This window comes from Taudactylus pleione, unplaced genomic scaffold, assembly GCF_031769625.1.
Source record: "Taudactylus pleione unplaced genomic scaffold, aTauple2 ptg000244l, whole genome shotgun sequence".
In the NCBI taxonomy this organism is placed as follows: Eukaryota; Metazoa; Chordata; class Amphibia; order Anura; family Myobatrachidae; genus Taudactylus; species Taudactylus pleione.
This window is the reverse complement of record NW_028284646.1, coordinates 7,278,719-7,293,910: the sequence shown is the minus strand read 5'-3', so window position 1 is coordinate 7,293,910 and position 15,192 is coordinate 7,278,719. Positions and strand designations below refer to the sequence as shown.

The window sequence follows — 15,192 nt, the reverse complement described above, 5'->3', positions numbered from 1 at the left end:
GAATGCTTGAATTGAGAATTTGCTGCTCAAAACAAACATGAACATTCAATTTTTTGAACAATTACAGTTTTTAACATTATAATGATCAGTTCAGTCAGCAAAGAGGGTACAATCGAGAATATGTAGTTTGCGCCCTAAGGGGCATATTTACTAAAGGTCAATTTGAATCAATTTAAATTTCATGAAAATCTATCCAAATTAATCAACAATGATGTTGTGTTTCTGGGGCTAAATCACACATTTACTATCAGACAATTTTTGATTTTGTTTTTAAGTATTAGAAAATGTGTGACTTTGCTCCAGAAACACAAAATTGATGTTAAATTAAACAAAATTGACCTTTAGTAAATATACCCCTAAATGTGCATAGCTGTTTTCTCAGATAGTAACTGAAATATTATGCAGAGATATCAAACACTGCCTACTTTTCACAGTTTATAGTGCAAAATAGTAAAATAAATACCCCCTAATATTACTAATTATAATCGTTTGATCAAAAAGAAGTCATCAGATGCTTTAATTGTAAAAACAATGTAAACAACAGTAAAGTACATGGATTTATTCTAAATCTATTTGGTCATTCTGCTCCTTTAGGCGGTATTAGGAAGCAGGTAGCAGAAGTAATCTGTTAAGGGCGACTCGCAAATGACTAATGGAAAAACTATGGAATGAGAAGGAGTATTCAAATGTTTGTATCCTTTTTAATAATGAATCACCACTGTCCCTGGGACATCACATGTGATCTATTTGTCTAGGCATTCCTTGCTATTTTTTTTTAAACACCCTTTTTTACCTTTGTTACTTATTCAGTCTTGTGAAATGGTGCCCATTCACACAAGCATTGTAAATTCAGGTGTAGCTAATAGCAACATTTTATAAATGAACAAGTATGATATGCGAATAGGCTTATGAGAATGTTCATAGATATATAGTCATTTTGTTATCTGTACAGTAAAAGGAAAGTGGCCCAAATTCTTATTTTACAAGGTATATACAGTAGTGTAAAACAATGTTTTAATGACAAATAAATTGTGTTTAATACTAGTTAGAGCTACTTACTACTATATGTTAGCTGAAATCCAAGATCAGTATCTGATCCATTGGTGTTAAATTCTATCCACAAATGGTTTGATGTACTGTTGAGTCTTAAGTTAAGTAATTCATTTTTTGTGAAAGCTCCTAGGAGTCGAGAAGAACTGTCTTTTCCATCAAAGACCTAAAGAGAGGAATATAACATTAAAGAGGTAAACACAGAAAGAAAACTAGTCTATGCTAGTTGCTAACATCGTATTTATTTGTGCCACTCTTGTAGGCAGATAATTAATTTTTGTTAGAAAGTGTTTCATTATGGCAGGTTAGATGAAAGATCCAAACATATCATTTACTGTCAGAACTTATACAATCAATTATGTTTTAAGCATGTTATAGCTTTTTTCAAATACAATTAATATTTATGCCTGTACCCTTCTTTTGAGGTTTTATAACCTCAGCCTTTTGATAATCTACTTATGCAACCTCAAAAAAAGATTGGTGACATTTCAATGAAGTGTGCCTTTTCTAAGATCATCAATGAGGGAGAAAAAAGAAATTGTCCACTCTGTTCCCTTCTGTCAGTTTCTATTAAAAGAAAATTGGAAATTTGAAGCTAAGCTGTCATCTTGCATCTTTCACTCGATGTATGAGGTGACTTCAATTTTGGATTAAGGTATGAAAAATAAAGTACTACATAACAATTTAACAATAAAAGTTGGTAACTATACCATATGTTTTCTGCAGAAACTTTAGAAAGTTACAGTTTTAATTATAATGCATTTTAACTCATAAGAATTAAGATAATAATAATAATTTGGGTCTTCATGGGTCTACATCACATTCTATGCCTAGGCATGGAAAGCTTTATTAAAATAAACATATAAATTGCCTAATATATCTGAAATAACCAATATGAATGCATAGGGGTCTATTTACTAAGCAGTGTAAAGAGACAGAGTGAAAAGTGATAAGGCGCCAGCCAATCAGCTCCTAACTGCCAGCTCACAGGCTGTGTTTGAAAGATGACAGTTGGGAGCTGATTGGCTGGCACCTTATCACTTTTAACTCTGTCTCCTAACACTGCTTAGTAAATAGACCCCTGAATTTGTTTACAAGTATGTGTTTTATCCTATAGACAAAGTTGAAAATGTTTTTGAGGTTGGTGTTTCTCTATAGCATATTGCACTATTTAGAATACAAAGCTTGTGATTGGCTTGTATGTCTCTTAGGAAGCACAAAGCTTGGTACAGATTGCAAATTTCTGAATCACACAGACACACTGTCATTGATCTATAAGCCAGCATATGTGCCATGCTTTAACATTTGAGATTTATGTTGCAAATTTGCTTTATTTAGACAGTGTCTCAGATCTACTGTATAAGGTGGCTTTAGCTGTTTGTTTTAGGGGACAAAAAAAGTTAATGAGACCTTACTTTAGAACAAAGCTGAAATGGGAAATCAACAGTGAGGCTTGACAATATATTTTGCAGTAATTCTCCATAAATGAAAACTTGAAGTTTCTGGTTTAATTGTACATTTATATCATAATTTATTTTAAGCTTCAGTTACTGTATTATATGTACAGTAAGACATAGAACTTAATGGAACTAAAGTTCACTTTGGTGTTAAGAGCAAATGCTATTATTTAATAACAATCAACTAGGAGTTATATTAAAGAATGTGACACAGAGATAGCAAGCAATTAGGAGGTTTATTCATTATCACTTAATTTCTATAAAAGCAGGTGAAAATGAACATTTTCACCTGCATTTGTAGAATTTAAGTTGTGTGGCCATTCATCAAAAAGGTAATGCAGGAGATATCACTTGCACTGTGGCCCGCTGTCTCCACACACTAATATGGGGACAGAAATTCATTAAGCTCCGAAAATAAAATATTTTGTGGAGCTTCACTGCTAGAGCATTAGCCATCTTCAGATGGCATTTGCTCCTGCACTCGGTGCTCACCCTGCTCCTTCCCTATGGGAAGGAGTCCAGGGTTGCGAAGAGGGATCCTTTCAGATCCCTCTGCTGCTGTCTTTCCGCCAGATGCTGGGGATTTGTGCACCTGCGTGCACTAGCACTACCATATAGACTTGGCAGTGTTAAGTTTCACAGCACCAAAAGGAGCAGTGAAGATGCTTTGGGGAGACAGCTGATTTTCGGATCAGCTGTCTCCATGCCAAAGCAATGATGAATTTCTCTGGTGCTCACGGCAAAATAGTATGTTAGTTATCAGGGTCCGATAAGTAACATAATGAATAGACCCCTAAGTGTGAAGTATGACTAACCAATCAAGTTCTATTTTATTTGACATGAAATTCCCTGCTCTTTTAAAGTGTCAGATACTACAATCAGTTGTAAAGCTCAGGGCAGTCCAGGTAGAGAGCATTAAGAGCACATAGCACAAGTACTTAATAAAATACACTTCTTGCCAAAGAGCATTGTAGCAAAATAAAATAACAATAGCATAGTGTCCCTTTTAATCATCTTGCTCTCAAGGGCAAATGAGACTTCACTTATGTAAATGTGAAATGCAAAAGTACATTTTAAAGTGCTGCATTATGAAAATCTCATCTGTAAAATGCAGAAGCAGGGGGTCTACGCATATAAACCAGCTGTCTTTTAAATCAGCAGATTTCTACCTCTTCCCCATAGATGTCAACTTTTTTGTGTAGTAACAGAGCCAACACCTCACACATAAAGCAAGTGAAGGGCAATTGGTGCTAAATGTACAATAATATAAATGGAAATCATAAAATGTAATTTTCTGCTTTTATCAACTTTTATTTCTAGTCTTATGAAAGTAAAGAATAAAATGGTTCACTAACTGTAGAAGGTACTTATTTAAATTGTCAGTTTTATGGACCAGTTTAAAGCTAATTCAAACATTCTAAGTTTGGGAATTTAAAAGTTTAAGTAGGAACTAAATGTGCATTTTTCCTTGGGGGGGTCATCTACTGATTTTGGGAGAATTATGCAGCTGCAGCCAGGAAATAGTTTAAATACTGTATCTGCTACAAAAATAGGGTAGACTGAGGTTGACAAACCACCATTCCAGTGTGAAGCTCTATAATCATTGGTAGCATGATAATGATAGTACCAATGAGGCCAAAAAACACCTGGAAGCTAGGGCCAGGATGGAGAAATAAATACTCCCTCCAGTGCCACCATAATGGCAGCATTCAAGTACTGGCATTGAGCCACTGCAAACTTATTTACTAACCTCTAGCTGGGAAACCTGGCATTGCACGGGTTGAAGAATGGACCTTGAAGTCCCTCTGCAGCCTTCATTTTTTACATTGTCCTCGCCTATAACCCCATTACATTAATCATGAAAAGGACCCCACTGTTGCTAATGTGGTTTAAGCTCTGAAAATGACCTATCTATCTATTTATATAGAGTATTTAGACACAGTTACCTCAACACTGAGGTATAAACAATGTTATTTGTTTTTCCATTAGGATCCAGAATGAAAAGATTGTTGGAAGCCCCCACTCTTGAACATGCCACATACAACTGCCCATGGGAAAAGCATGGAGTTTGCAGATCAATATATGCTGCCTTCAAAGATTGACCTTGGTTCTTATTGAGGGTAATTGCAAAAGAGAGTTGGATTGGAAACTACAATCTCTTCAATTCAAATGGTATATCTGTTGGTATGGGTGGGATGTGATGAATGAATACATCCTCTCTTATACCACATCCTGTTATGATATTGGATTCAATGACATGGGCTTTGAGAGTTTTTTATGCAAAATCTTGTACCATTGCAATGCTTTGGAACATCCAGGTTTCTAAGAAGCATGAGTGGTGTGCTGACCTTCAAAAATAATTTGTGCAGAGGCATCCCTGGTGGTTCCAGGCAGTTTCGAAATTGAATTTAATAATGCTAGCTTGGTCTGGGTTAGTGACAGTGTCAATTAATCTAGAATTCACCTGGCAGTTCTTTATATTGTCTCATTTATTTTGTTTACTATTTCATTCCTTGGTGCAAGAATTGCATGCTCACATAGCCATTTGTGTTCTCAGAAGTGTTGACATATTTTTGGGAAAACACTTCATTGTAGTTTTTGTGTTGTTTTCACAACTTTCCCTAAGTCTGCAGGAATGGAAACCTGTCCATTTGAGACCATGGCATATGAAATGTGCTTGGAGGAAATTATTAATGGTCAGTGCAGGTGCAGAGTGACAGTTTATCCTCTGACTCACTGCTCTTTTGTTGGAGCTCAGCCTGCCCCCACTGGTACATATAAGTCTGTGCCTTCAGATCAGTGTAGTTTTAGGCACTGGGAGATATCCTGAGCTAACAAGCTTAAAGATAAATTTAAAATCAGAGACTCCACGGCATACTTGGTGGGCACCATGTAGACCTCCATGGCCCTGACATAACATCAAACATAGCCAAAAACCTAATCCTGGTCAAATTACACCGCCATGCCAAATTTGGTGGAGCTAGGTTCAAAACTCTAGCCATACACAAGGACAAAGAGACAGATACACACACACACTTTCTTGCTTATTATATAGATGCTCTTTAGAACCTGACAGACATATTTTATTATTATTTTTGGGAAGTTCTCAGAATGCTCTCAACCTTCTTACAAACTATGGCTTTAGATTGCCCCCTGTTTTATAATCTCATTACACCCATTAATAAAAAGCTACAGATTCAAGTTTCTATAATCACAGTGTTATTATAGCTTTTTTATTTTAAATCAACAACATTTTTTGTATAATATGTTATTGGTTATAAGTTATTTTAAGATAATTATATCACCACAAATACTGTAGTTTGTGAAAAAATAATAAGCATTTTGTATCCTTTTTTACCTAAAATCGAAGACTTTTATGGTGAGGTGATTTTTTATTTTCAATAAAATCACATTATTGTTTATCTTACATGTTTATTGAATTATCCCTGTATTCCATATACTTAGAAATAGAAGCAATACTATAGCCTAAGGACATTTTAATGTTACAGTACCTTTAGGATATCTCCATCATACAGTTGAAAAGTTCTGGCTCTTAGGTAAATTCCCTTTCCCGGTTGAGTCTCTATTCTGTAAATGCACTCATGGTTGTTGTCATAGTTTGCTGGGAAATTGGGAGATAGCAGTGTTCCTTCATTTCCAATAACTGTTGCTCCACATTCAGCTGAAGGCAATGGGTATAATTAAAATAAATGATTAAAAAATTATGAATTCTCATTGCTCCTAGATGCAACAACAAGCACAATAATTAAAATAAAAAAACTGTTTGAATGTATGTATTCTAATCTTTGTTTATATTACAAATAAACAGTCAAAATAGGCAAATCACAATTGTTTATCAATTAAAGAACAATAAACTTGCTGTAAAAACATAATTTAATAATTATTTTCAATGCAAATATTATCCACATCTATTCCAGACAAGTTTTTTTTTCTACTAATTATCACTTGGTATATAGCCTGTGCTGGAATGAATGATTGGATAAATCTAGTACACCATATGCAGATACTTGTGTCTTCTTTGGAGATCACATAGATTACATAAGAAGAATTGGACACCTCGGTCTCTTGAAATTCAACTCATGTAAGCACTACTTTATACACTTTCTGTTACTACTTCACTTTTGTATCTATTGGTTGTAATTTATTTGATCACATTATACTCTTTAATTATTACTTCTTATTAATTTCTATAGTGCTAACATATTCCGTTGTGCTTTACAATTGGGTCAGGTGGCTGAGTCTTTGTTTCATTTTAATTGTTTCAGATATTATGGTACCTAAACATGTCTATATATAAATATTGGTACTCAGGCACCACTGCAGTTTTCAACACTTTGCTTTCATGTAAATCAAATTATACTATGATTTGTTTTTACAGAATTTCTCTAATGTTGTTTTTTTCCACTTGGATGCATTGAGGTTCTTTTAAACATGCACATGAATCTCTCTCTCCATCTCTCTTTAAAAATAAAAAAACATATATATATATATATATATATATATATACACGTGTCCTCTTGCATCTTTGCTGCATATGCGACAAATCGAACTATACATGGCGCGAGGCGTGTGCCAGTTAGCGGGTGGGAGCACTGTATTCATACCTGCGAGTCCATAGGATTGCATAGTGTGATCGCAGTGCATGCCATAGCGTATGCTTCCACAGGTAATCGCATGGCACGATGTGTGCACACATTTGTAGCGTGATCAGCAAGGATGTAAGAGGACACATCTGTATACACATCTATATACTGTATTTGTGTGTATATATATATATATATATATATACACAAGTATATATACATATATGCAAATATATAAACACATGCACTACAGTGTATATATATATATATGTATATATATATATATATGTGTATATATATATATATATATATATATATATAAAAAATGATGTAATAATACAACCATAGCTTCAATTTTAAAATGTATCTTTTGTGTTCAAAATTATAAAGATATAGAATAAGAAGTATTGAATATTCAGACAGATATTAAAAGTTTACATATAATTTTAATCCAGTTCATCTTTTTTTTCAGAGACACAAAGATCCAATATTTAAAGTAAACATTGTCATAGCTTGAATATTTTAATCAAATAACCTTTATGTTATGGATACAATTTACATAATTAAAAATAAATAACAGAGCCAAGAATGGCTGAGACATACAATATATCATATTGAAGAACACATTTTAAAACCATTCATAAAAAAAAGAATGTAATAGAGTGCTTGTGCTGTGAACTAGCTGAAATCTGAAACAATCTTATTGTAAATGTATGCTTTTATAAATTCATATAAGCTATCAGGATGAGTTGTGTGAGTTTAATATGCAAGCATTGAGGAATGTATTGAATATATCTATTGAAAATCAGAGCATTTTAGCATTAGATAGGGAATATACTATTTCAATATTTTGTTGTTAATAATTTTCAAGTTATGATTTATTAAGCGTACTGCCATGGTCTTCAATAGCTAACAAACAAGATGTTGGGTGTATAAATATGTTTCTACTATAATTTATCACATTAAAAATATCTTAGGGCTCATTTAGAGTTAGATATACATCAATTGTTTTTGTGTGTGTAAGATACACATTTCCATACACACATAAAAAATTATTATGTACATATGTTGATGTTTGTATTCTGTTGTCTTGTATCTGGAGATGCAGAACTGGGGAAGAGAGGTGTGTGCAAGTATCAATAATGTTGATAGCTATCAGTAGCACTATTTAGCTGCCACTGACTGGCTGCATAGTAACTAAGGGCCTGATTCAGAGGAGCTCGCTGTTTGTGAGCGCTCGCTCTGAAACAGGGCAGATTTAAAAAAAAATCCACCTCCTGGCCACTCGCATAGCTGTGGGTGACCACCTACAGCTTTTGCGAGCGGCCTGGCGATGTTCGCAATTATCATGATCATTGGGCTTGCGACGAGACCCTTGTGGTAAGCCCGAGGGAACTTCCTGCTCTATTAGAGCAGGAAATTCACTACTGACATCACGAATGATGTCAGTAGGGCCGCCCACAAATGGTAGGCGTTCCTTCGGGAACGCCTCTGTTTGTCCAGCCACCCCCTCTCCCCGCCTACAAAACGGGGTGAGCTGTCGATCAACACTGACAGCAGCCCCGTTTTGTAGCAAGCCCCGGAGCGAGTGAAGTTCTCACTCACTCCAGGGCTCGTGGACTTGCATTGCGCATGCCGTGTGTGCACCCTGGCCAACCATCGACTCGCTTGCGAGCGCTATGCGTTTGCGAGCGGGTCTGAATCAGGCCCTAAATCCCTAATACCCTAGTATGGCAGCTACAGTATTTTATGTGAAGTTGCAGTCATTTACTGTGATAACTTAATTTCTATTTACATTTAAACTGCTGCAGGAAAGAATCCTATTATGTTTATAAAGGAGCAAACAACAAATATAGATGTTTATATTTTGTTACAGCATGGATGGTGTAATGGTTAGCATTATTGTCTCACAGCACTGAGGTTAAGGATTCGATTTTCACTAGGGCCCTAACTGTGTGGAGTTTGTATATTCTCCCAGTACTTACGTGGATTTCCTCTGAATACTCCAGTTTCCTCTCACACTCCAAAAAAAATACAGGTACTGTAAGTTAATTGGCTCCCAACAACAAAAAAATAACCCTAGTATATGTGTGTGTATACATGTGGTAGGGAGTATAGATTGTAAACTCCACTGGGGCAGGGACTGATCTAAATGGCCACATATTCTCTATAAAGTCCTGTGGAATATGTATGATTTATATATATAACTGATAAATTACTATTATATATAAATATTATATTGAAAATGCAACTTTTGTATTTATAAATACCAGTTAAAAAGATATTCTCTTGTATGCATAGGTTAATTCAACTTCAGCACTTACTGTACTACTAAGAACCCCCGATTCATCGACCTATGGAATGTGCCTAGCAACAAGTACTACAGAGAAGTTCATCCATTAGAGACTGTGTGGACAAACAGCAAGCTTTCAGCTTCCTATTCCTTATTTTCACTCCTCATCTAACTTTTTCCTGAGTTTTGGTCCAAAAAGCTTTTACATTGAGATCTGACTAAACCAAAAGTTGGAGTTGGCTAGTGGGATTAACTTGGATATAACTTATGGTTTTGAGAAAGAAAGTTAGCGAGGTTTTCTTTCTTTCCTTTAAAAGTTCTTTTTTAGGAACTTAATATCTTTTTTTTAACTTGATGGGTTTACTATCATTTTAAATGTTTTACTGTAATTCTGGGGCATTTTATATTATTTTCAATGTTTTGCATTTACTAGGAGTATGTTTAAGCTTTACTCAGGGGTGTATCTAGTTATCCAAGCACCCCTGGCAATGTAATGGACTGGCGCCCCCCCCTATGCAGTGCCCCCAATAGTAATCCCATAGTAGTAATCCCCCCTATGCTGCATTGCCCCCAGTAGTAGCCCCCCTATACAGTGCCTACAGTAGTAGCCCCCTTATACAGTGCCCCAGTAGTAGTCCCGCTATACAGTGCCCCCCAGTAGTAGACCCCAGTAGTAGTCCCCCCTATTCAGTACCCCCAGTAGTAGTCCCCCCTATACAGTGCCCCCTGTAGTGGCCACCCCCTAAATTGCCCCCAGTAGTGGCCACCCCTATACAGTGCCCTCAGTAGTGGCCACCCCTATACAGTTCTCCCAGTAGTGGCCACCCCCATACATTGCCCCCAGTAGTGGCCACTCCTATACAGTGCCCCCAGTAGTACCCCCCCACAGTGCCAGGCTTACACACACAAAGAACAAAAAAAATTCTATTTACCTGATCCCCGCTCTTAACGCGTCCGCCGCTGTCTGCTCTGAGTCCCGGCCGCTCTTCTCCTGTATGGGAGAGACGTCATGACATATGACGTCTCTCCCATCACATGCTGCGGGGGAAGCCGGCACACGGAGCTCATTAGTGAGCTCCTGCCGACTCCCTCTTCGGATGATGCAGCAGCAAATGAGAGTCTGTCTGACTCTCATTAACTGGCTGCTATTACAAACACACAGCCACCGCTGGCTGTGTGTTTGTAAACAGTGTAGGGCAGACCGCTATTACTGTGGTCTGCCCTATACTTGTGGGGTCGGGGGACTTGTCCACCCCTTGGCTACTGGTGGCACTGCCGGGTGGCGCCCCCCCTTTGGTTGCCTCCCCTGGCGAGTGCCATCCTGGCCAATGGGTAGATACGCCCCTGTCTTTACTACCAAGGACAACTGGGGCTCATTCACCAGAAGTACTGTACATTAAAACTGCTAAGGACAAGTCCCTGCAGGAGTTCAAATGGAAGGAAAACTTACCTACAGGTGCCTCAGCTGCTTGTTACTGCGAGTGAGGTTAGAATATGTAATTTAACTCCTACCCTTCACAGCAAAAATATTGAAATCAAAAAGTTCCAGGGAATGTGTGGAGCGCACTTAAAATGCTACCAAACCCTAGCACCCATAAACTCTGGGATAACCTCATTTGAAATAGAGGAATACCCTCTTTCCAATAAAGTAATGTGGCCTCTAAAAATGTTTATCTGGTAATCATGTATAATTACTAGATACAATCTGATAGACTCAATTAGAAGTTTTGTAGCCCATTAGTGGTTAATGCCTGATGATCACATGAGTACCTCATAATATCATCTTGCACTACTAAAACACGAGAAGAGACAAGACATAGTGGAATCACTAAAGATGCCATTTTCCCCAATCCTGGTACCTACAGATGTGTCCTCATACACTGTTGCTCAAGTTGTGGCAAACAGTCCCTCTTGGTGCTCCAGATATCAGATGACAGAACAGTTATAGACAGGTGATCACTAGATATTAGCACCCTACACAACAGAAAGCTTTAAGAAATTAAGTCAATAGAAGAGGGATTTCTATGATTTGGTAGGCGGTCTACTTTTCAAAATGGTTTTCCTGGTTAAATCCCATTTAAACATTCATCTGTATTCTGAGTCAGATGCATCTATGTGACCACACCCCTCAGTCCTCTGTCTGTGAGAGCAGCCATCATCACTATCATCAGCATTTGTACCACCCCATCCTTGCTGCAGAAGATCTGACTGAAATCAGACAAATATCTGTGTATATTCACCACAGAATATCCCATAATGCTACATGAGTATGACACTTCTTTTTCCTCTATGTGCAAACTCCCTGTTGATCCTTTGCCACAAGTAATGGCCATTCAGCATTGTGAGAAGTGGACAAGATGCAGCCATAATTGCCTCAGAATTGCTCATAACTGTGAATTCATGCCATGCAGTTTGCTAAAAAAAATGTGAGATTTGTCTTCATTCGGAATTGCAATTCAGAATCAGGCCCTTAATATTATCCATTTTCAAGTGCAGATTTTAGGTTTGATTCTGATTTGAGAGCAAATAAAAAACTTTCTATTTGGAATATACCATGTTGCCAATGAAGTGGAACAATTTTTTTGTGTGTGTGCAGGGAAAATACTGGCTGTTGTTGCATGTAGGCCTAAAATGCAGGACAACTTTATTTTTACACTGCATTTAGATCTGAGTTTGGAGACGTCCTTCTCAAGTTTAACTCTCTGCACATTTTAATTCTGCCCCACCTGACGTGTAACATGGTTTTGCCAAGGTGCAAAGTTATGTGCTTGCTCTTTTTTGTTTTACTCCCAACTCAGAATCAGCCTCCTTTATTCAGAAAACCATTATGTAGAATCCTGATTTTTGTCATTTGCAAAAGATGGATTAATGCCAAATGCCACAAAGCATTTTTTGGTGGTGGTTAGAAAATAGTACATATACAAAAATTAGATTTTAGTTCACTTTCTTGCAATTTCAATAGTAAAAATACCTATTTTGGCCATTTGGGGTGGATGTTGTTTGTCATGTGAGGAGGCAAAACAAATTAATGATGTTTTCTGAAAACAACAAAGTATAACTGTTTTATGTACTGTACAAATGAATGACTGATATTGATGATGGAACTTGGCATGAATAGCATATCATTGGCGATGCCTATAAAGTGGATGGACGCATGCATGATATTTCTTCTACAATGGTCAAAAACTGAATGGTCATCACACTGTGTATGGTATGATGTTGATACAAAGGGCAATAATCTGGGGAGTCATCTCCAGTATTCACTGGTTATACACTCAACCAATCAGCATGAGCAGGAAGGGTGGGGAAAAGAGGAGCAGAGACATTTCCCTAAGCAAACCCCCTGGAGAGAAGGAACACCAATCTGGATGGACTGGAAGGATGGCTTTCCCCTATTCCAAGAGCAAACTACTGTGACAACTAGAAAAATATAGTTTCTATGAACCAGTCAAGATAATTGGAGGCACGAGTAGCTGATTATTCAATACCACTGCATTTTCATTGTCAGACATTGAAGAAACAGAGAAAGCTTTCATCTTCATTTGCAGAAGTCTTTACACTAGTGTGCCTGCAGAAAGCAGGGTAAAACTGCACTCCTCTTGTGTCAGTAGTGTGGAAATTCTTTATTATAATTAGTATGTTATTTGTGGTGTTGCTTCCCCCTTCCATGCTAAGATACAATTTATAGAGATATTAACTTATTGTTCAGAAAAGTGCTATCAACTTATTGGTGAATGCTTTACAATAAATGTAATAACCTTTACTCAAATATTATCCTTTGCATGAAAAAGCCTGAATTGTAGCCCATTGGCATAGATCTGATAGGGGAGTCATCTTTATCATTTTCTGAGTATACATTCAACCATTCAGCATGAGTAAATAGCCAAAGGGTACTCCTAATATTCTGACAATGGGTAAAGCTTCTCATTAATTTTCTACTCATTCATCTTTTCTCCTCTCTTGTAACCAAGCCTGTCTTCTCTTCTGCATTCAATATTATCTAAAGTTAATTAAACCCTAAAAATATTTTTATATGTTTTTCAATTGCTGTGGCAAAAATTTTGCATTCAATTGTATTTTGTATAATATACAGTCTTTCTTTTATACTTTTATTTATATTAACTCGTAAATAATAGCATACTGTAGCTGATGTTCTCTGTATAGAAAACACAATATACCAACACAGTCAGTCATAGTGCAAAAGTCCATTGTGATGATCAGAGTACCACGCACACTTCCATTTTGAGGACCACAATCCCATGTAAGTTTCCATTGGAAGCATTTTAGGTAGACCAATTTATACCATACAGTCTATTGGAGGAGTATCTTTTCTCATTTCATTGACTGACTGCCTTAAAATCTGAAAAACACACTGATCAGTGAGCAGACCGAATTTGTGGTTGTAACCTACATGCAGTATTTTTCCAGTATACAAATGATCAGACTTGAAATGGCCAATACTGTATTATAGGGATGCAGTAATATTGCCGATAGATGGAATGCCAAGCGTCGATATATACCGCTGCCCGGCATTATGCCGATATCCCGAAGGTAAACAGGATACCAATGTCAGCATCTTGAAGCACTGGAATCCCAATCATCCAGATGGGTAAGTAACTGCTCTGTCCCTGGGGAAGGGGTGGTTAGTTTTAGCCACCCCCGGGGGGGATTAGGTTTAGGCACCCCATATGGAGGGTTAGGCTAGGGGTAGGGGGTTAGGGTTCAGCACCACTGTGGGCATTAGGGTTAGGCGCCCCCCTGGGATGGTTAGGTTTAGGGTGCGGGAAGGGAGGGTTAAGGTTAGGCACCACCAGGGGGAGGTTAGGGAAAGGCACCCCCTGGGGAGGTTAGGATTAGGCACCACCAAGGGAGGGTTAGTGTTAGGGTTATGGGTGGTAAAGGGGAGTTAGGGTACTTACCTACCACTGTTGTGATTCTGCACCATGTGGGCTTCCAGTGTTGGGATTTCAGCCAATGGCTATTCAGCCACCAGGATATCATACTGATTGCTTATTATAAGGGGAAGGTCTACCTGCTTTTTTCTATGCTATTGCCCACTGCCATTTTACTGCTGAGAGCACTGAGGAAACTGACATCAAGATGCAGCTTAGAAAAGGACAATTTTCCACTCAATTAGCACTTTGAAGGCTAAAGTTAGGCATTAAACCCAGGAATATGCTAACTGATGGAGAAGCAGTTGAGTGGAAGACTGTATTTAAATGGTATCTTCACAAAAAATTGACTATGTGGGGTGCAGTGTGAATAATAATTTGCCAGCCCAACCTCCCTATAAACATTTTGTACTGTTCTCCAATCCATGCAGAGAGAGATTAGATAAATTGTAGTTGTAACTGCACTTAGCTGGGCACACCTCCACACAGCAAAATACAGAGAGAACAAAGGCAATGGGCCTACAAATAGCCAGTGGTGAAATCAGAGTTGAGAACTATTTTTTCCTGTTTCCAATTTCCATTTGAAAAACCTTTTAAGCAACTGCCTCTCATGCATCTGTCTTCAGAATAGACTAGACAATGTTATTGTTTGTTTGAGGCATAAACCTAAATAAACATCCAGCTTTATGCTTTCACTCCGCCCACCATGAGCAGCAGTTCCTATTGATCCAGAGCACAGGCTTCCATTCTTAAATCCCTTGGCATTTTAAAAAAACTCAATGGGGCAGTCGTGGGAAGTGAGGAAAGTCTCTTATCTGCTGTAACCACGTAAGTTCCTTGCCTTCAGGTTCACCAGTTTCATATAGGAGACAAACAGAAGTGGTACCTAACAAATG

General features: G+C 37.5%; 1 protein-coding gene across 1 annotated transcript in view; it reads right to left on the bottom strand.

Moving 5' to 3' along the window:
- The window catches only part of CSMD1 (CUB and Sushi multiple domains 1), a 1,974,400-nt gene that overhangs the window by 429,878 nt on the left and 1,529,330 nt on the right, over positions 1-15,192 (bottom strand). The window contains exons 22-23 of the mRNA XM_088479751.1: positions 6,020-6,189; positions 1,060-1,216 (exon numbers count right to left, since the gene is read on the bottom strand). Coding sequence (XP_088335877.1) covers positions 1,060-1,216; positions 6,020-6,189 — 327 coding nt within the window. The remainder of the gene's footprint in view (positions 1-1,059; positions 1,217-6,019; positions 6,190-15,192) is intronic.